Raw genomic sequence first — 22,401 nt, 5'->3', positions numbered from 1 at the left:
TATGGACACTTCCAAAGGCTCAGCAGGTACGGATACTCAAGCAGGGATCAAGACTGGTCGGTCCCACTGGTTCAGGGCAGAAGCACCTACAAGGGGCTCCTTGATACCAGAGTAGAAGAGTAGGGATTCACGGGAGTTGGCTGGAGGCAATTCTTGTCATCGACAATGGTCGTCAGCGGGCTGGACTCTGATGATGATTAGTGGAATGGCAGCGGAAAGCCTCCTTTTATCGAGGATTTTGGCTGGAGTTGCTATCTGGTGCCACCATCCCATCCTGGATGCTGAAATTGTAACCACAAAATGACTTAAAGAAAAAGTTATATGGCTACAAAGTATCTTAACCACACTTCACCTTAAGGTGGCGTGTGCAGCTTTAAAAATATAAGAACTTCACTAAGTGAGACAGAGTCTCACGGTACTCATATTCTTAGGGTTTGATCAGTTTTCCCATAATAGTGAGTAAAAAGCTGAGGGCTTTACTAAACTCCAAGATGTCAGGCCAGTAGGCAAAACATAGCAACAATGTGTTTCCCATAGAAGTCTATGGGAGTAAAGGAGCAAAAAGAAATCTTTCCCAACACATCCTCCTCAGTGTAAGGCTTACACATCTGCTCTGCTACACTACCTTGACTGGGTTTGGCTACACGTCAGTGTCTTTCCTGTTTACCATTATAGGTTGGCCTCCCAAAATCCACCCCATCTTAACAGTCGGTACACATATAAAGCCAGCAAAAATACAAGGGCACTTACACAAGTGATAAAAAAGGGCTTTCTATCTTAAGAACAAGAGACGCCAGGTGCAAACAATATGGTATCCATCTCCACTTACTATCTTGTGCTGTGCAGCTGTTTTATCAAACTCTCGGGCAGTTTCCAAGGAAGCTATCTGTGTTTCAAGCCGGTTGACTTTCTCTGCACACTGGTGTTTGATAGTGGACATCTGCTGTTGTAGCCTGTTGCTTTCTGCTTCCAGATCAGCTTTCTAAAAGGAAAAGAATACATTTATGGGAGACTGACAACGGTGCTTACAATTTAGACAATTGAAAATGAGCCACTTCTCTCATACTGTACTCTTAATTAAAAGCAATTTATAAGCGCTTTGCAACGACTGCCTTTGCAATGAACCAAAACAATGACAAAAGGAGGAATAGGGGCTGATTCTCAAATAATAGCTCAAATTAAAGGAGCATAGACAATGCGCTCGTTTCATTTGAGCTGCTCTCTGAAATTCTCAAGTCACCTTATTCTGAAAGGTCAACTGAGCCTTTCAGGAGGGGCTGGTCAGTGATGCAAAGATGCACTGTCCAGCCCCCATTGCATACATTAGTATCCAGAGCGTGTTCCTGACACTAATCTATGACAGGCTCCCAGCAACCATATGGTTGCTGGGGGCGCATCTCACTCAGGCGGGACCTTAAAGGGCTTGTCTCAGTGAAATGGCGAGCATAAAAAGCTTTTGTCAACCCTGTTTGTGGGATGGTTTAAACCCCGGCAGTCACACTTAAAAAAACAAAATCATGAAAGGGTCAGAAAGTATCCAGATTTAAGCCTACTCCTGTGCCTGTTTCAAAAGGCACATGGGGATGATGCTCCTTTCTGTGCATTTAAAGCGCACCCCATTTGTGAAAATGGGATGCACGTTTAAATGCCCAGAAACGCCCCCTTATTTGCACAAATGTGCAGAGGGCGAAATAAAGGCATCTGAATGAGCGCATCTAAGGTGCAGTGCCCCTATTTTTTGGCACAATTGATGAAATGCGCTGGCGCACCTCATCACTTGCGCCAAAAAATGATTTAAGTATCTGGCCCATAGTATCAGAGATCAGCTTTTAAGGCTTCCCCAACATGGCTGCATTTGGCAGTGCATTAAAATGGAAATGCCCTCAGAGGGTGCAAAACCTGGCCACAAAGATACATCTTGGAAAGTCATTGGAGAGACTTAAGAAATGTTAATTTTCTTTTAATCATGCATTAGCTAGTAGCAGTATAAGAATTGACTACCCCTTTCCCCAGGTTATAAATCTGTATGAGGCACTTTGTAACCATGAGTGGTGTGGTGAATCGCGGTGCCACCATCCACACAGGAGACTTACCCAGGATTGTCCGTCACGGTAGAGGTTATGGGAGTTTTCCTAAAGTCAACTTGAGGTAAGACTTCATAAAACAATCCCAAAGGTATAGAGCTCCCCAACTCTTTGTATCAGTCTGTACTACTCATGGAACCTTGATAGAGTGGCAGAGCAGTCAGGATTATCATAAGAGGAAGATGTGAGCTGTAGTTAAGTACACTGAACTCTTAAGTAAAGCAGGTCAAAGAAACACTTGTACCAATACATTTATATAAAATATATATCTATTATATGTACACAATAGATGCTTTAAAACACTTAGATCATTAAACCAATACAAATAGAATTAATTGCAGATACTTTTCAAAGGCCACTGCTTAGTTTGTAGTTACTCGTGGCTACAATCGTTAGAGTTTGACACTAATGACAGTTCTACTACCGTATTATCAGTAATACCACGCACTTGCGCACTGACAAAGATATACAGTAATTGTATTTAGTTAGCAAAACCACAAGAGAGTGGGTCTCATCACGAGTTGGGCAGTAGCCTTTAAATCCAGCAGTAACGTTATTAGCGCTGCCAATACCGTCTGCCGGATCATTACTGCAATCCAGCCGGCGCTGTTACAGCGAGCTGTAATTGCGCCGGCTGTACTCACGCCGCCAACACAACGCGATATCACAGACCGATCACAAGTAGAGTATCGGCGCTAATAGCACTGAAAAAAAAAACGTCCAAATGCTGGAGGTAAAAGAACAAAGGTGAGAGTAACAAAGCCACAGGTGGAAACCATGCACACAAGAGGCCTACAAAAGACCCAGCCATGCCCCAAACACCCTTCCCAACACTATGTTGCCAATAGGAGCAGGGAGGGGAGAGCAATAAAGGCACAGGAGCAAACAATGCACACAGAACCGCCCCAGCCCCAAACACCCTTCCCAATACCATATTCCCATTAGGAGCAGGGAGGTGAGAGCAATCAACGCACAGGTGCAAACAATGCACACACAAGGCCTACAAAAGACCCACCCAAGCCCCAAACACACTCCCCAACACCATGTTGCCATTTGGAGCCGGGAGCCTTGACATGGACCTGTAAATGCTGCACCAGGATCTACAAAGGCCTGACATCCAGCACAGGGACCACAAGGGGTGGGGAGGAGGAGGAGACCTCCCACAGAAAGGTGTCCAGCCATCCCCAGGGTCATGCCAACACTCTAGGCCCTGACTGATGGTCAGATGGTAGCTGAGTACAGGCTGGACAGGCCTACCATCTCCCAGTTGCTGGACAGAATCGAAGGTAGCAGGATTGCCATCGCCACGGCTGTGCCCCCAGTCAGGAAGCTGGTGTCAGTCCTTAAATACCTTGGGACGGGCATTTTCCAGCACACAGTTGCCATGATGCATGGCATGGCCCAGTCCACATTCAGTGCCGTCCTGGGCCAGGTGCTGGATGCACTGCTGCTCCATGTGAATAAACACATTGCATTGCCCACCACCCAGGCACAGGTGTATGAACTTAAGGCACATTTCTATACGATTGCTCAAGTGTCGAACGTGATAGCAGCCCTAGACTGCACACATGTTGCACTGGTTGCACTCTGGGACCATGAAGTAGCATACAGGAATCTGAAGCATTTCCATTAATAGAACATGCTGATGACCTGTAGCCCAGACCGGACCATCAGCAACTGCTGCGCTCACTTCGCTGGATCCACCAACGACTCCATGGTGCTGCACAACAGTACACTGCCAGCCTACATGCAGCGGCACAGAGCCCAATGCACACGGATAGTGGGCAAATACAAACCCTGCCTGAAATGCATGCCAAAGTACAAGAAATGTAGGGGGGAGGCCAGAGCCACAGGAAGCCTTGCATGCCACCAGGAGCCACAGCCAGCACCATCACAGCACCAGTACAATATATGTGTGGCACACAAGGACACCTGCACATGGCCACCACACCCGGACCAACAAAAGGTGATGGCCAGACACTTCTCAAAACAACATAACACATGGAACCATAAAAACCAGAATGCACCCAGTTTGTGTTGCAATGCTGCCTTAAACCTTGACACACAAGAGTAACCTCACCCAGGGCACCACACAGGGATGCAAAGTGAGAGGCATGCAGTACCCATCCACTAAACCACTGTAGATGATCGGGATCAAATCCGAACATGAACATCCCTGAGAGAGTGACACATGAATGCACATTTACATGCAAAACAAAACAAAAGCTGTTGCCATGTAGCTAAAGTTACACCATCCACTGAGACAGCCACAACCAAATACAAATCACCACTGGCCCTGAACAGCTAGTCATGACAGGAGCCTCATCCTGACGGTATGGATGCACTACTGTGCCAATAAAACCCAGGGAGCGGTGCATGTAGAAAGTGGGCTACAAGGGACATGGCGCACATTGCATAGCAAACCCGTGGAACATGTATAGACCATATTCAAAGGACAAGTGGTTACATGACGGTACTTGTTGAGCATGAGTCTCACACACAATCCCATACACAAAGGTCATCATCCACCAGTGGAAGTCCAGTAATCCCATGTGCAGGCAAATGTAATCTGCCACAGGACAGCCCACTCAATCACACAGGGTGCATGTAGGGTTCAGATGATGCATGGCCTGAAAGATGATGGATGCATACCAATCAGCCAATCACATTGCATGTCCCTGTTGCACACTAAGATGACCACAGGGCATATCACATGTTAGGCAAGATTGTATGCAGTACCCCGTGGTAGACTGCACCAGCCTTGTCCTCTTGGCAATAGTTAAACCAACCTTTAGTATAAGCACGTACTACACAAGCTGGTAGAGTGACTGAACAGCCAGGCTCATCTCAAGAGGGGTCAATGTGAGCTGTAGGGTTATCACACAAAGATTCACAGTGACAAGTATCCAAATAAACACTCAAGGTTTCTTGATTAAACAATTATTTATTAATTTAACAGCCAGTTGAATAAGCCTTTTTTAGAAGGGAGCAAATATATGTAACACCAAAATATACTTCAAAACTACACACACTCAGTTTCAATAAATCAGTAGATACCCATTTGGGATGGCACACAGACACTTCCTACACCCTGAGGTGACTTAAATAACTAGGACACTGTGGACATTGATATATCACTGGCACATTTACAGCAATACTGAGATTAGTGTCAAAATGTAAAGAGGGGAAAGAAAACAATGGTTAACAAATATTCTTAAGCAGGTAAGTGCTTTTTGAACCCTCCAATGCAAAGTAAATTAACCCTTTCCTCGGGAATAGTTAAATCACAAAGTCAGAGGTAAGAAGAGTCTTTCAGGGAGCCAGGACAGCCAATGTTAGTTGAGCAAAAGTCTAGGTGAGCTGAAGCACTTGTTGCAGGTAGGTACAAAAAAGTCTTGCACAATGTTGTAGAAGTCTTTGCAGAAAATGAAATCACTGTAAGGCCACAAGCTGGGAGGTTTGTGAGGGGCAAAGCTGCAAGCAACTCTGCATGGACAACCAAGACAAGTCTCAACTGGGAGCTAGCAATGCTACACAAGAAGTAAGTCCCCTTAGTTTTACAGTAGCTTTGGTTTGAGGAAAACTGCTTCCATCTGGCGTCTGGTCCTGTGTAGGTCTGCAGATCCTGTGTTCCTAGGTCTCAGTCATGGGGACAAAAGGGGGGACATCTGGGGACTTGTGCACTACGAATGGAAGGTTGGCCGCAGCAATGGGCAAACTTCAGATCAGCTGCACTTTGCGGTTTCAGCTCCTCGTGGCTCTCGCAAACAGCACCACTGCGGTTCGCAGATACCTTTATGGACTTTCCTTGCATGTGGGATCCAGCACTCTGTTGAGGTGGCTCAGGCTTGGTCAGTCCTGCTTATTGGGAATCCGGAGGATCTTCCTGGAGCTCGGGTCCGACTTAAAAACAATGCACTCGATCTGGTGTTCCTCTCCCTGGCAAACGGTTCCTGCAGCAGCAATGGAAGTACAGCGAACTACAAGAGGATGTCCAGACACGTTTGCTTTGGGGTCGATTGGTCCCATCAGTCGTCCGTTGCAGGGCTTCTCTAGTCGAGGCGAATTCGGAGCTTGAGCAATGCAGCAGGGCCTCACCGGTCCTGCAGCTGCAGCAAGCGTCTCTTCCAAGTTCTTCTTCGGATTCCTTCGTCCAGTGGTCGACTAACTTCCAAGCCAAACGCCTTGGCTTTTATGCAGGTTTCTCCCATTCATTCACAGCCTACCTGTCACTCACACAGCAGAGTGGCTGTCCTATAAGGACAGCCACATGGCCAATCACCTTTGGGTGCATTGCTGTAACCAAGGGAATTAAGCACATGGTGTTTCGGGCAACTCCCTCACTTCCTGCCCTGCCAGACAAGCTGGAGTAGAGGTGGGCTACACTAGTGAATCCTACCAGAGACAAAACGAACAAAGGGACCAAACCTGGTTTGGCGCGCAGAGTAAATCTCAAGATGGACCTTTCCAACAAGAAATGGCGAAAAAAGAAGACCAGGCCATTTTGACAAAATTGGCATCTATGGATGTCTTACTGCAGCTGCAAATGCAGCCCGCAGTAAAAACACACAATGGTAGGGAAAAGTAAACAACTGCCACCAGCCATTAAAGGGTAACATTAAAATATTACATGAGAAACTAGACAAAGGGGATACAAAGTAACCCTGCCAGCAGCCTATGGTAAGATAGTGTGTGCTGGGTCTAGAAAGTTACAAAATGTAAGTAAAGTCAATTTCACTTCACTGCTCTTGGAAACTAGTTTCACCAAGAGAAGGCATTTAAACCTTTGGGAAATCGAAGAGACGTCCCTGTGTCACTGAACTGAAAGTGCTGTGTGTCACAATGTAAAGATGATTCCTATGGAGTTTGTCAGACTCCAAAGTCAAAAGAAATACAGAGTCCAAATCACAGAAAAATACATGGAGTGGAAAAAAGGTCTCATTCTCTACAGGTAAGAAATTAAAGTCCTAAAGTCCAGCAAAAGGGGCTGGGGTCTCTAAGGTAGAAGGGAATTCACACATTTCTAAGAATTCTCCCTAACAATGCTTATTACTGGCACACCCAGTGAAGCAACCTAGGCCTCATGTACACATTTCATCCCATGCAGGCGATTGAGGATACCCGCAGCTCACCTGGTTGATGACCCCTGTGCGGAATCCACAAACTCTGGGAGAGCTGGCATACAAGAATGGAACCCGGACCAGAGTAGTGACCCACAGCATGAAAACACTGTGGTAAACCTTTTTAACCATGAGCTAACCTCGAACAAAACACGGATACTTGAAAAAGGTCAGGGCTTCGTAACAGCAAATACACATAATCGTTTTAAATTCAGAGAGGAGTTCGCAGAATTCATGAGAAAAATTCATTTGAAACAGTTTTTTGAGGACAAAATGTAGTATATTGAACCAGACAGCGGGCTACATAGAAAATCAGATTTCTGTCCCCTGGTACAATCACAAACAGCTGAAGCCCGAGTATTCGAAAATAGGGTGATAGCAGAAATCACGAGGTTAGAAAACACAACAGATAAAATAAAACTTTTCAAAACTTGAACCGAGATGAGAAAGCCACACTAAAGACACAAGTTTCTCTCCTTCTCACCTGTTTCTCTTTGCTTGTGACCTTCTTGGCATTGACTTCCTTCTTTCTCACTGTTCGAGACTTGTATAGGCCTGGGCGCGAGTCTTCGGATTCCAGCGTAAGATAGCCGGCTCTCCTTCGCCAGGTAGCGTTCAGTATCCAGGACGTGAAGCCAGGAAGGGGGTAGAGACCCAGGCTCGGAGAGTGCCTGAAACACCGCAGGACCGAGCACAGGACCAATCCAGGAAAAGGCACGGGCAAGAGGTATGAAGGGATTCAGACGGGCTCCAGGAATAAGGAAGAAGGAAAAAAGGGAATTGGAAAAGAAAATGGAAGCAGACTCGACAACACACATCTAACTACTCCAAGGAGTAGCGTTGAGATGCGCAGAGCCACGGGGGCGTGACTGTTTTCAAGGAAGTCGAACATTACGCGCAAGGGTTGGAGAGTGCCGTTTCAAGCCCGGCGGCCATGTTGGAAGGATCACTGAGTTCATACCGCAGTGCATCATGGACCAGGAAGTCCAGAATGGACGAATTCGGCGGTGCATGACAGTTATTTAACGAAACAATAATAATTCAAAAAGCAGATAAGGATGGCACCACAGTAATTCTCAATAGACTATGTGGAGGAGTGCATGAGACAGCTAAGTGATACCAACAACTACAAACAACTGGAAGAGAATCCAACATTGAAATTGGAAAGACTGATCCATCAGAAAGTGTCAAAAGCAGAAGAGAGGAGATGGATAACGAAAAAAGAGGCTGATTTCCTGATAACCGATTAACCTAGGATTCCACAATTGTATATCCTTCCAAAAATACACAAATCTCTCACTAGACCACCAGGGAGACCGATTGCATCAGCGTGTGACTCAATTTTGGAGCCATTGTCAAAAGTTGCGGACCACTTCATGCAATCGATGGTCAGGGAAATGGCCTCCTTTGTAAAAAAAACACTATCCAAATAAATAGGGGGGTTGAAGGCAGACTGTTTGATGCCAACAGCGAGATCTTGATCTGTGTAGATGTGGTGGCCCTCTATACAAACATACCACAGAGGGCCTCACTGGATGTACTGGAAGAGAGATTACTAACAGAGAATGTGAGTACGAACACTCCTACCTCCTTCATTATGTGGTGTGCTGAAATGGCATTGATGGAAAGTTATTTTCACTTGAATGGCTCATTTTTCAAGAAAAATACAGGGCACGGCAATGGGGGCCACTTTGGCCGCTAGCATTGCAAATTTATATATGGAGGCCTTTGAAAAAAACTGCATCTACACAGACACCGACCCATACAAAAAGAACATCCTAGTATGGAGACGATATATAGATGATGTTCTGATAATTTGGAAAAGAGTCTGATAATTTGGAAAGGAGATGAAAATATGGCCACCCAATCTTTCGAGTGGATCAATGAACAAAATCAACATCTAAAATTCACCGAAAATTACAGCAAGGATGAAGTTAACTACTTGGATGTGACAATCAAAGTGGACTTGGAGAAGGGTGAGCTATATGTGAAACCATATAAAAAACCTACAGACCGCAATGCATTGCTGCATTATACCAGCTTTCACCCGACACATACACGCGACAACTTACCCTTTGGTCAGTTCTTACGGTTGAAAAAGAACAGCACCAATAGGGCTGACTATAAAGAGGGAGCCAGAAAAACTAAGAACTAACTTACATGAAAGAGGGTATCCGGTAAATCTCACTAAAAAGGCTATGAAACGAGCAGACAACCACCATCGAGAAGCAATCCTCGAACAAATACCGAAAGAAAAAAATAAAGACAATTTAGTTATTGTCAACACATACAGTAACCTCTCTAATCGGATCCGGAAAATTGTGCACCACAACTGGGGAATTCTGGAGAAAGGGACAATTCCCTTAGAAAGACCGCTGATTGCCTTCCGAAGGAGTAGATCTATTAAGGACCAGATCATGCGTAATGACATTACTAAACAGATTCAAGCACAACCAACCCTAACGGAAACATGGGGCATGCGGGCACCAGAGGGACACTACCCATGTGGTTCCTGTACATGCTGCCTATAAACCAAAAAGTCAACAGAGACAGATCTAGATCTAAAGATCCCATGGAAACAAAACATTTTGACAAACTGCAATTCTAAGTTTGTGGTATACTTCATCTGGTGTCCCTGTAAGAAACTATATCTAGGGAAAACGGAAAGAAAAATCAAAACCCGGATTACTGAGCACAAAAGCTGCATAAAGAACAGAGTACATTCAGCCCCCTTAGTGGGACACTTTATAGAAAAAATACATAGAGCTGACGACTTAAGTTGGTCTGTAGTCTACCAGGTGAAAAACAGTAACTACACCAATTTAGATAGAAAAAAACTACTTCTGAAAGAAAAATAATTAATCTTCTTAACCAACAGTACAGAACTTGGACTAAATGAAAGAGCAGAATAGTCACCATCATGACTGGTGTCGAGACTTTGCTAAATGTGGGCCCTTATAGACTGGTGAATTCAGAGATATATTGAGGTGACCCCAAATAAACTGACACGATGGATGTAATGATGGACAGAATATGTCCTCTAGTTAGTGACATCAACTTAGGTTACTAAAATATGTAGTGGGAGTCCCACTGAAATGCCCTAAAATGATCCTACAGAAATAATAGGTCCCCAGTTCCATTGGAATATAGAAACATGAAATTGACTAGGAAAAGAGACATGATGAACAGTCTGCCATGCACACAGCACCTTATAAATAAAACCGAAGGATGTGTTCCAAAGACTCCATTGCAAACATGGAAGTGGGTTTGATATTAGATCATTTAGAATGCACATGTGGAGCCATAACAAATAGCTCAGCGCCCAGAAACTGGGCCCAAAGAACAGGTGTGACACTGCTAAATATAACAGAGATAGCAAATCAGCATCAAGCCCATAGATCCGTTTGGCCTTAAGTACAGCCACTGCCTAACGAGGTCCAACAGTCACTACTGAGCACTGACTGGCTGTTGTGCCACTGTCCTCTAAATATCTACCTAACACCAAGATAATTCTAAGGCAACTCTCCCCAGACATCTGTACTTTGCCGCCGACTTTGCCATCACCTTGCCATTACAGGTGTCCAAACTTTTCTGTCCGCCCCTTCCATTACGCTTTTTTTTTCCATTATGACTATACTCTATTGTGAACATACTACTACGCCCCATGCTCATGCATGCGCTATATACTGATCAATGTTATCAGTGAGCCTGTCTGACAAATAGCCTGTTATGTGTAGCCTCGGGTTGCCTATACCCAACATTTGTGCTGCCTATACCTTGCTATTGTGTTGCCAAAACTTAGCCATTATGCTGCCCATACCTAGCCATTATGTTGCCTGTACCTAGCATGCATAGCCCTATGTCTACCTATTATGTCACCCATACCTAGCTATTGTGTCGCCCATACTCCGCATGTATAGCCCTATGCCTAGCTATTGTGTCGCCCATACTTAGCTATTGTGTTGCCCGTACTTAGCTATTGTGTTGCCCGTACTTCGCTATTGTGTTGGCTATACTTTAGCAATTGTGTCGCCCATACTCAGCATGTATAGCCCTATGCCTAGCTATTGTGTTGCCCGTACTTAGCTATTGTGTTGCCCGTACTTACCTATACCTAACAATTGCTTCCGCCTTATATTTGCAACCTATGCACCTACACCCAGCATTTACAGCCTTGCGCCCAACCCAAACCTAGCAACTGCGAACCACGTGCACCCTGCAACTACGCAATCGATGTTAGCCTACCTGTGTAATTGATGCTAGCCTACCTGCGCAATTGATACTAGCCCACCTGTGCAATTGATACTAGCCTACCCGTGCAATTGATACTAGCCTACCCGTGCAATTGATACTAGCCTACCCGTGCAATTGATGTTAACCTAGCTGCGCAACGGATACTAGCCCACCTGTGCAATTGATACTAGCCTACCCGTGCAATTGATACTAGCCTACCTGTGCCATTGATGTTAGCCTACCTGCGCAATCGATGTTAGCCCACCTGTGTAATTGATGCTAGCCTACCTGTGCAATTGATGCTAGCCTACCTGTGCAATTGATGCTAGCCTACCTGTGCAATTGATGCTAGCCTACCTGTGCAATTGATGCTAGCCTACCTGTGTAATTGATGCTAGCCCACCTGCGCAATTGATACTAGCCAAACCTGTGCAATTGATACTAGCCTACCCGTGCAATTGATACTAGCCTACCTGTGCCATTGATGTTAGCCTACCTGCGCAATCGATGTTAGCCCACCTGTGTAATTGATGCTAGCCCACCTGTGCAATTGATGCTAGCCTACCTGTGCAATTGATGCTAGCCTACCTGTGCAATTGATGCTAGCCTACCTGTGCAATTGATGCTAGCCTACCTGTGTAATTGATGCTAGCCCACCTGCGCAATTGATACTAGCCAAACCTGTGCAATTGATACTAGCCTACCCGTGCAATTGATACTAGCCTACCCGTGCTTTTTGATATTAGCCCACCTGTGCAATATTTCTGCAAACCCCAGTCCATTAGAGCAACTGATGTACTTTCTACATAAGCCTGCTACTAGCCTATAAAATGATTTTTAGGGTTAGATCTCAAACTGTACTGTACTCACCATAAACACCAATAGAGACTCTCTACAGCATAGCCTTGAACATGCTCACCAACCTGAGGAGCCAATCCTTAAGTCTTACACTCAGCATCCTAGTCACACTCAGCATCCTAGTCACTATGTCCCTAACCACACTCCTAACATGCCCTCCTACGGACAGAAATATGAGACTGAGATCCAGGCTATTCCGGCTCTATGATCCTAAAAATACCAACAACCGCACAGTGGTACCCACCCCTTACAACCGGACTCCAATGAACTTAGTAAAAAGAAAAAACTTGCTAGTCCTAATAAACCAGAAACTAAACTTCCCCTTCACCCTACAAATAAAGGTGTACTATCTCTATCTGGATCACTTACCAACGCCAGATCCTTAGTAGCCCATGCTGCTGAAATTGCAGACACACTACACAATGAGAACCTAGACTTACTAGCTGTAACTGAAACTTGGCTCCATGACACCGCAGGCCCTGCCCTCATGATAGCTATACCCGAGAGCTACCAGATACTCAGAGTGGACAGACCTAATTCCCGCGGTGGCGGCCTAGCTATCATCTCCAAAACTAGTCTCTCCATTAGGCTTGCCACCCCGCCTACCTACCCCTCATGCGAAGTGCTCACAGCTAAACTTCCACTATCCAATAACTGTATTTTAACAATTCACCTGATATACAGACCTCCTGGGCCACTAGGAACCTTTGAGGAAGACCTCACAGATATCATAGCCAGCAACGCTTAAAACCATTCACAAACCCTCCTACTGGGGTATTTCAACCTCGACTTTAATGAGGCTGGAAACAAACACACCCAAGCCATAACCACACTTCTCAAAGACTACGGACTCTCACAAAAAGTCCTATCTCCTACCCACATTAAAGGTAGAACACTGGTTTGGGTAGCTGACCTCAACTGTAACATTGTTATTACAGATAATGCACCACAACCATGGAACGACCATCACCTTATTACCTTTTCAGCCACACTCGACCTCCTTAGTCCTAAAATCGCTGAGATGGCACCCCCACTCCCTACAAGAAGTAAAAAGGACATCACAGCAGATAAATTACTCCCCTACCGCCTCCCATCCCTGAACAACGTTAATAATAATACTGACCCTAAATCACTAGTAGACATCTTCAATACTGCCATGACGCAAGCCTTAGACACCACCGCCCCACTAAAAATGCGCAAAGCGAGACAAAAATCCCACCTCAACCTATGGTTCACACCTCAACTCAAAGAGCTAAGATTGCAGAAAAGAAAACTGCAAACTATCTGGCGCCACTCCCCGACTACTGACAATAAGGCTAAATTAACAGAACTCTCCAAACACTATAAAAAAGAAATAACCAACACAAAAAAAAACATATTCAATGACAGAATTGCAAAAGCTAGCTCCAATGCTAAGGGACTGTTTTCCATCCTCCGGGAAATGGAAGCCCCAATTCCACCGGCAGACACTGTCCCCAAGGATAAGCCATGGTGTACCGCAATTCAAAAAGCCCTCCTAAATAAAATTACTACGCTCCAGCAGAAAATAGCAATTAAAAAAGCCTCTCTGCCCTCCTATGAGCAACATCCATCACCTGACACAGGGCGTAACACAACTACACCATTTACCTTTAAAGAAATTTCTATCCTTGACACAGAAAAAATCATTCTCTCCTTAAAACCTTCAAACTGCAAGGGCGACAGCTGCCCGGCACAAATTATATAAAGGATGCTGCTAGAGACCTGGCCCCGTTTATCTCCAAGCTCATTAACGCTTCTTTTAAAACTAATTCAGTACCCAATAACCTCAAAGACTCTTGGGTCCTCCCCCTGCTTAAAAAGCAAACACTAGACCCCACTATCCCCACTAACTACTGACCTATCACCACTGTCCCCTTTCTACTCAAAATTATTGATAGGGTGGCATATATCCAAATTCAGGAATACCTAGAAGTTAATCAGCTACTAGGATCACAACAGTCTGGCTTCCGCCCACTCCACGGAACGGAAACTGCCCTGCTAGACCTCAAGACTCAAATTGACGAGTTGAAGGACAAGGGACAAACAGCTATGCTACTTCTCCTGGACCTCTCTGCAGCGTTCAACCTAGTGGATCATGCAGTCTTATGCAACCACCTTAGGTCGGCGGCACACTTTTCAGGGGAAGCCATAGCCTGGGTCCAATCCTTCCTGGCTAACAGGACAATGCGAGTCTTTTCCCCATTAACAGCTGCTGACCCAATTCAAATTGCCTGTGGAGTACCCCAAGGATCCTGTGTCTCAACTAATATGTACAACATCTTTACTAAGCCTCTGTTTGACAAATTGGACAGACTGGGTATCACCTACACAAATTATGCAGATGATACCCAGATCCTTATCCCCCTTTCGGGCAACTTTTTTGGAGGACACAGCCTTAAAGTATACCTCCTCATTCAGGCTTGGATGGCATCTCATGGCCTCTGCCTGAATGACGATAAAACCGAGATGCTAATCCTAGGCTCTGAAGCAAACAAAAAAAAAACTTAGCCCTAGCTATACCGCCTTCAATATTGACAACAATCTCATCAAAGTGATGCCTGTGGTCAAGACACTAGGTTTCTATCTTGATGCCACTCTCTCGCTTAAGAAACAAATCAATTGGGGCGCTGTTGAGCAGCCGACAAGATGGCTGCCTAGCCTTTCAGCTCCGTGTGCTGCCGCTTTACATCTGCTTCCATCTGCGGTTTGCTACTCTGCCCCGTCTCCGGACTTGGCCCACGCATAGCTGACACTCGGGGCCACCCGCCTGTGAAATCTGGCCCTGAATCGGACCCTCTGACCCTGTGTTCGCGGTGCTTCGAAACAGGCCCGTGCGCTGCCGGTCGACGCCGCGGACGGTGTCGCAGACTTCCTTCCGTCGCAGCTGGCGACCCGGCGGGCCGCCTCCCTATCTATCGCCACCGCGCCCACCTGCTTTGCGACTGGGGCCGGGGCCGAGCGCGGGGGCCGCCTGTGCGGCCCACGCCGATACGCGTGGGCCGACCCGGCGCGGCGCCGCGGAAGGCTCCGCTGAAGACTCCGCTGAAGACGCTCCTGGCCTGAACCAACTAACGACTGCGAACCGAGCCTGAGGTGAGGAGCTGGTGGGCCCTGTATGTGCGGCATTTCTCCACAACCCCTTGGGTCAATCTGTATGCCGCCCTAAGAGCCGAGCGGGGCTCCGTCAGAGCGAACCTCTCGCCCGCTACCTCCGGTACTCGGCTTTAAGGTCCTCCACGCCGCACCGGTGCATTGCCCCGTCTCACGATAACCTCACGAGTCTGACTCCCTGGAACACGCCACGATGTCCAACAGGTCCAGGAACACCGGTAAATCTGGCGCCATGGACAAGTTTGCTAATGCCACCCCGAGACCCGACTCGGCCCATACATCATGCGATCAAATCGAGGCACCGCTCCCTGCAGAGGCCCCCCCCGCAGACCTGACGGTCGTTATGGAATCCATGGCCAGAAACTTCGCAGCTTTTCACGAGAAGCTAGATGACATTAATGCAAATGTGGCATCTCTACGAACCAAACTGGACCAACAAGGGTCGCGTATCACCGAAACCGAAAACAGGATCAGCTCCAACGAGGACAATATTAACACGCTGCAAAGCACGGTTTCCACCCTTGTCACGGACATGAAACTAGTGCGCGCTAAATGCGACAACCTCGAATCTAGATCACGGAGGAATAACATACGCATCATTGGAGTCCCGGAAAATGCACTGAAGGGCCGACTTGAATCCGCAGTCGAGAACCTCCTGAAAGACCTATTGGGAATTGTCCCCCTTCTTCACAATCGAAAGGGCCCACAGGGCGTTAGCCCCACGCCCCAAACCAGGAGACTTCCCGCGGCCCATCATCGCTAAAATTCTGAGTTTTAGAGATCGGGACCAAATCCTCCGCCTTGCGCGGGAGAAGGGTGAACTCAGATTGGACTCGCAGGTGATCCGAATCTTCCCCGACTTCTCGATTGCAGTACAGCAGGAGCGCCGCCAATTTCTCGGGGTCAAGAACCTGCTCAGGGAGAGAAGCATCCCATACGCCATCCTGTTCCCTGCCCGTCTAAAGTTCACATTTAACAACAAACTTTATTTCTTCACGGTGCCCTCAGAAGCGGTGAAATTCATAGAGGCACACATCCCTCTGCATCCACCTGCCGGAGATGATATGGAAAATGACTGAACTTAATTTGAAACTTGCTCTCCCGGATCGCCGCCTACTTGAGCGGTCTGAGGGCTTCATCATACATGGACTGCCCGCACTACCACCCTACTGTTTTTTTCCTACTTTTCACGCTCTCCGGGCTGCACTCACAGTTCCTTAGCCCTCAGATACGCACTTTCTATTTTGCATGTTGTTGGTCCACTCATAGTGATCATGTTGATTCCTGTCTTCATCAAATGCAATATCTCCCCATTTCGCATTCAGGCCGGCGCGGCCACAGGTAATGGCTGTGACATGCATCACTAAACCGCAAACACTGTTTATTTTCTCACGGACGCCTTAGTGTCCCAAGCGTGCTAACACACGGCAATAGCGCACCCCATTGCGATTGCACTGCTTCCTATTTCTTTGTTTTTGGTTCGCCCCTGTTGGGCTCTTGCACAGGCTGGATCAAGTTGGGGTCGGTCCGACTGTGCACTGTTGGAGATGGGTGGGATGTACACTGCTGATCATGGGTTGGTGGTGAGGGTGGGGGGGGGGGAAACTGGGTGTTATCTACAAAAGGCACACGGGGTTGCATGTGGCCGGCACTAATGGGCCACGGTCGTAAATTTTGCCCGTTCCCTTGGGGCGCACACTATTGTTGGGTCCGAGACGTTCATTGAGAACACGTGTTACATAATGAGATACCTGGCACAGGTATGGCAACCGTCTTAATGTCATGGAATATCCGAGGGGTAAGCAATCACACTAAGGCGCGCAAAATCATGGCATATGCCAACAGACATAATTGCAAGATACTGTTCCTGCAGGAGACACACTCCAATGGCCACATCCCCAGAACAATGGCCCCGGCATGGGGACCTACTAGATTTTTTACCTCCTACTCCACTCAATCCAGGGGGGTTCTAACCATGATCCATAAATCCATCAAGTTCACACTGCATAAAAACTACACTGACCCTGAAGGACGCTATGTCATACTACATTGCACTTTGGCCAACATCTACTCGTCAACACCTATTGCCCCAATATCGATTCTCCTGATTTTTTTGACAAGATCGCCACTATACTGCTGGGATACGTGGGAACTCTGGTCATTTGGGCGGGAGATCTGAATCTTATCCTTGATGCAGCCCTGGATAGGACTGGATCCAACCCACGGCCTCTGTCCAGCGCCGCACGCAGGCTGCACTCTCACATTAAGACCCTCGACATTTGCGATGCCTGGAGGTCGCTGCACCCACATCTTAGAGACTACACTTACTACTCATCAGTGCATGGGAGCTCTTCTAGGATAGACTTGTTTCTTGTCTCGAAAGGTGTCATGGGAGGGGTGTTGGGCTCCCGGATCTTACCCCGCACGCTTTCTGATCATGCCTCGATCACACTCACAGCCAGACTAGGAGTACCCGTCCCGACGTTCAGCACCTGGCGTTTTAAATCCGACGCCCTGCGAGATGTGGTATTTAAGGCTGAAATACTCGACGATATTCTGTCTTTCTTCGAACTAAATACACTCCGAGATACCTCTGCCGCCGTGAGGTGGGACGCCTTTAAGGTGTACATCAGGGGAATGTCTATCTCCCGGGAAGCTGGGGTGCTGAAATCAATCAGAACAGCGCTGAGCCGTTCAGAAAGCAAACTGAAACAACTGGAACTGCAGGGCGCCTCTGGTGCCATCCCCGCCACTCTTGCCCAGATCTCTGAGGAACTCCAAGCTTTCAACAAACTTGCCGTCAGCGAGATACATTTCCTTGGTCGCCCTCAAGCGGCCAGGAGATATGGTGAGGGAGAGAGGCCCGGGAGAACGTTAGCGACACTAACTAAATGGGAATCTGGCCGAATGCAAATCACCTCACTTAAAGATGAACAGGGTAATACCCAATGGGATGACCTACAAATCCTGAACACATTTACCGAATTCTACAAATCTCTCTACTCCCAGCCTGCTGAGCACACTGAACAGCACATGCGGGAACTCCTTGACTCGATCCCCACCACTGAGATCTCCTCCGCTACCCGTGACGAACTGGACTCTCCAGTCACGCTTGACGAGATAGTAACAGCCATCTCTGACCTACCCAAAGGCAAAGCCCCGGGCCCCGACGGTCTGACTGCGGATTTCTATCAAGAACACGTCGCTATACTCGCCCCCAAGCTACTCGAGGTCTGGGATGAATCGCTCCGCGTCTCTATTCTTCCCCTCTCTATGCGCGAGGCAGTCATTACGGTGCTGCTCAAGCCCGATAAGCCCGACGACGAATGTGGGTCCTATAGACCCCTCTCCCTAATGAACCTCGACACAAAGATCTTTGCAAAAATTATAGCGAACCGATTTCTGCCCATTATGACATATCTGGTCCATGATGACCAGGCCGGCTTTGTACCGGGCAGGTCCACCTCCCACAACATCAGGTGACTGTTTAATGTAATGTCCCGCATTGATCAAGAGGCACAAGCAGTGGCGGTCACACTGGACGCCCAGAAGGCCTTCGATATGGTCTCCTGGAGATACACTTGGCTGGTCCTTGAGAATATGGGTATTGGCCCGAACATGATTAAGTTTATAAAATTACTTTACACTTCTCCTGTGGCACGGGTTAGGATCAATACACTAACTTCTGATCTTTTCACACTGTTCAGAGGTACCCGACAGGGATGTCCCTTCTCTCCAATACTGTTCGCCTTAGCAATTGAACCAATGGCAGACTATGTCCGTGCCCACCACGCCCGCAAGGGTATAAGACTGAAAGACAGCCCCGAAATTATATCCCTATATGCGGACGATGTTCTCTTATACATCAGAGACCCTGCAACACACCTTGACTCAATACTAAGGGACATTACTCGCATAGGCACTCACTCCGGCTTCACTATCAATTATTCTAAGTCGGAGATTTTCCCGCTCACTAAGGCCACCCAGCAACCTGCCTCTGAATACCCCCTCCGTTGGTCACCGAATGGTTTTAGATATTTGGGCGTGCACATATCCTTGGCCAAGTCCTCCCTTCTCGCTGACAATTACTCGGCGGTAACACGCATGGCCGAAACTAAAATCCTCAGGTGGCGTGCCCTCCCGCTCTCCGTTGCTGGTCGGCTCTCCCTCATTAAAATGATTCTGCTCCCCAAACTTCTCTACATATTTAGCAACGTACCCGTGTGGCCTGGGAACAACTACTTTACCAGACTGCACACACTGTTTGCTCAGTTCCTTTGGCACGCGGGCGCAGTACGCAAAAAGTGGACGGACATGACACTTCCATACAAACTAGGGGGACTCACAGCCCCGAATATATCACTTTACTGGCACGCAGCTCAGGCCCAACATGCCACCCACTGGTATCCTGGTGCACCAACGCGTCCCCATGTCAAACTGGAGAGATTGGCGACCACCGGCATCGACCTAATGTCCGCGCTACTGCATTACCAGTACATACCCGACTCTCCTATCGACCCTCTCTACACAACCCTCTTGGCCTGGTCTCGCATGCTTTCCCAGACGCCTGGAGCCTTCCCGTACTACAAGTGGCTTCCTGTGTGGGCCTTTCCTGGCCTGGAACCCACACACAACGCAGCGCTGGCCCGACACTGGGGGGAGCTGGATACCATGCACTGACGGACTTCTACCTTGAAGGCAGCTTTATTGACCCCCGATCTTGGAAACCGGGTCATACCGGGACCGCTTTGGAAACCCTCCAATATTATAGACTGCGGGCCGCGTTTAGGTCCAAATGGCCCACATTCCCGGACGAGCCCCCAGACAACCCAGCCATCGCATACATTGCCAACTCAGGGGGCGCCCGCGGCGTGGTCTCCTCACTCTACAAGATATTTCAGGCTGCTTCCCCTACTCCCACCCTCAAGGCACGCGATGACTGGGCCGACGACCTGGGCCTGGAAATATCAGATGGGGCCTGGGAGAACATGTGCCTGCACACCCAACGAGTCTCCCTCAACTTCCGTTTTCGCGCCATGCAGTACAAACTCCTAAATAGACTTTATTATACTCCGTACAGAACCTCTAGGTTCGCTCACACTGCTACACGCCCCTGCCCCCGCTGCGGGGCGACAGAGGCCGATCACCTACACATGTTTTGGTCCTGTAACAAACTGCTTGGTTTCTGGGAGGGCATCCTAGAAACTCTCTCTGCTATCATTGGGGTTGTTGTTGACCCAGATCCTCTGGCCGTCCTCTTTGGCGCCTGGATGACCGATGACACTAGATGTTCAGCTAGATTTTTGAATATTGCATGTATGGTTGCCAAGAAATGCGTCCTTCAGAATTGGAAAAATCCCTCCCCTCCGGCTCACCGGAAATGGCTCCATATGCTTACCTGGTCACGCAATTGCGAGGAGGAATTCATATCCATGCTCCCTGTTACATCTCGCCCCCGTAACATCTGGACAGAATTCAACACATACCTTAACAATAGAAGCACAAGTGCCTCCAGCTCTGGCTTGTCTCCCACCCCTGTGTAATTACCCCTACTATGTGCACACTTATTTGTATATATTCCATGCGACCACTGCCTTGTATTGCTGTGTCCAATGTACCATGTTAAATGCACTGTATTGTTACGTCTTTTACACGGGCTGGACTCGTGCCCTTGTTGCCTGCACCATGTAACCTTGTGCCGCTAAAAATAAAAGTTTAAAAAAAAGAAACAAATCAATTCCCTCGCATCTTCCACAGCCTATACCTGTAAGCTCATCCGAGCATGCAGACCATTCCTCACTACCTCGAGTTGCATCACCCTGGCCAATGCTCTCGTAATGTCGAGACTAGACTATTGTAATGCTCTCTACTCGGGTGCCAACAAAAATATCATTGACAAATTACAAAGAATGCAAAATAATGCCGTAAGAGCAGCCTTGAATATCCCTATGAGAGAACACATCTCAGAGGCTAGAAGAGAGATTCATTGGCTAAAAATATCTGATAGGATACTCCTAAAAAACACTTCCGTCACCTCTAAACGTTTAAACAACTTAGCCCCACCCTACCTTGCTGATAGGATAAACAGATGATCGTCCACACGCCCAACAAGAGCAGCCAATGCCCATACCTTGGAAGTACCTAGATTTAAACGTGTTACATCTGGAGGATCTAGTTTCCCAGTTATTGCAGCTCAAACTTGGAATGCATTACCGTATGACCTTAGAAAGGAACAGCCTTAGCCCAAATTTAGACTCAATGTAATCAAATGGCTACGCACGAATGACAGTTAGCTTAACTCTCGTTACCTGCACTGCTGTCTCTGCTGCATGTTTCTTACCGTGCTTCCTTCCGCCATTGTAACTATCCTGGCAGTACTTATTCTCCAACTGTTTTGTATATTATATGATTCATTGTACTTACTCTGTAACTAAGCTTAAGTTGTCTTGACCTCTGCTGCGCCCGAATGCCCAAGGGTTTGGTGCGCAATAACAAACAAACAGCACGGGAGATAAGGCGTAGTGGAATAATAGGAGCGTACTCAGAATTATCAGAATATGCAGAGTTAAACCTCAATAATGGAAATGACAATGCATTACTTACCGTAAAAGCATTTCCGATGGTTGTATCTGCTTAGATTCACATGCTGTGCATAGGTCCGACATCCAGTGGTCACTGCGGAGTATTGCATTTTGTTTTTCGTAGTCGAAAAGGGGACGTCGACAAGGCGTGTCTGTAACACTATCCCTATAGTGACGTGCATTGTACCCACAATCCCTCACGCGTCGAGGTCCCTCTGTTTGTATTATTCTGCCCTGAGGGAGCCTTCTAGACGTGAGTGAGTACAGAAAAGAGGGAATATATAAAAAAGGTGTCTATGTTCCTTCCATCCGAGCAGGGAGGAAGGGTGGGCGCATGTGAATCTAAGCAGATACAACCATCAGAAATGCTTTTACGGTAAGTAATGCATTGTC

The 22,401-nt window shown here is 47.3% G+C and overlaps 1 protein-coding gene across 3 annotated transcripts in view; it reads right to left on the bottom strand.

Annotated features, from left to right (window-relative positions):
• Window positions 1–22,401, bottom strand: part of GOLGA1 (golgin A1) — an 804,100-nt gene that overhangs the window by 208,584 nt on the left and 573,115 nt on the right. For all 3 annotated transcript variants that reach the window (XM_069609438.1, XM_069609440.1, XM_069609439.1), the window contains one exon: window positions 830–982. In XM_069609438.1, coding sequence (XP_069465539.1) covers window positions 830–982 — 153 coding nt within the window. The remainder of the gene's footprint in view (window positions 1–829; window positions 983–22,401) is intronic.

Source organism: Ambystoma mexicanum, chromosome 8, assembly GCF_040938575.1.
Source record: "Ambystoma mexicanum isolate Mex_15411 chromosome 8, UKY_AmexF1_1, whole genome shotgun sequence".
Taxonomy (NCBI): domain Eukaryota; kingdom Metazoa; phylum Chordata; class Amphibia; order Caudata; family Ambystomatidae; genus Ambystoma; species Ambystoma mexicanum.
The sequence above is the reverse complement of the archived record's forward strand: the minus strand, read 5'-3'. Positions and strand labels throughout refer to the sequence as shown.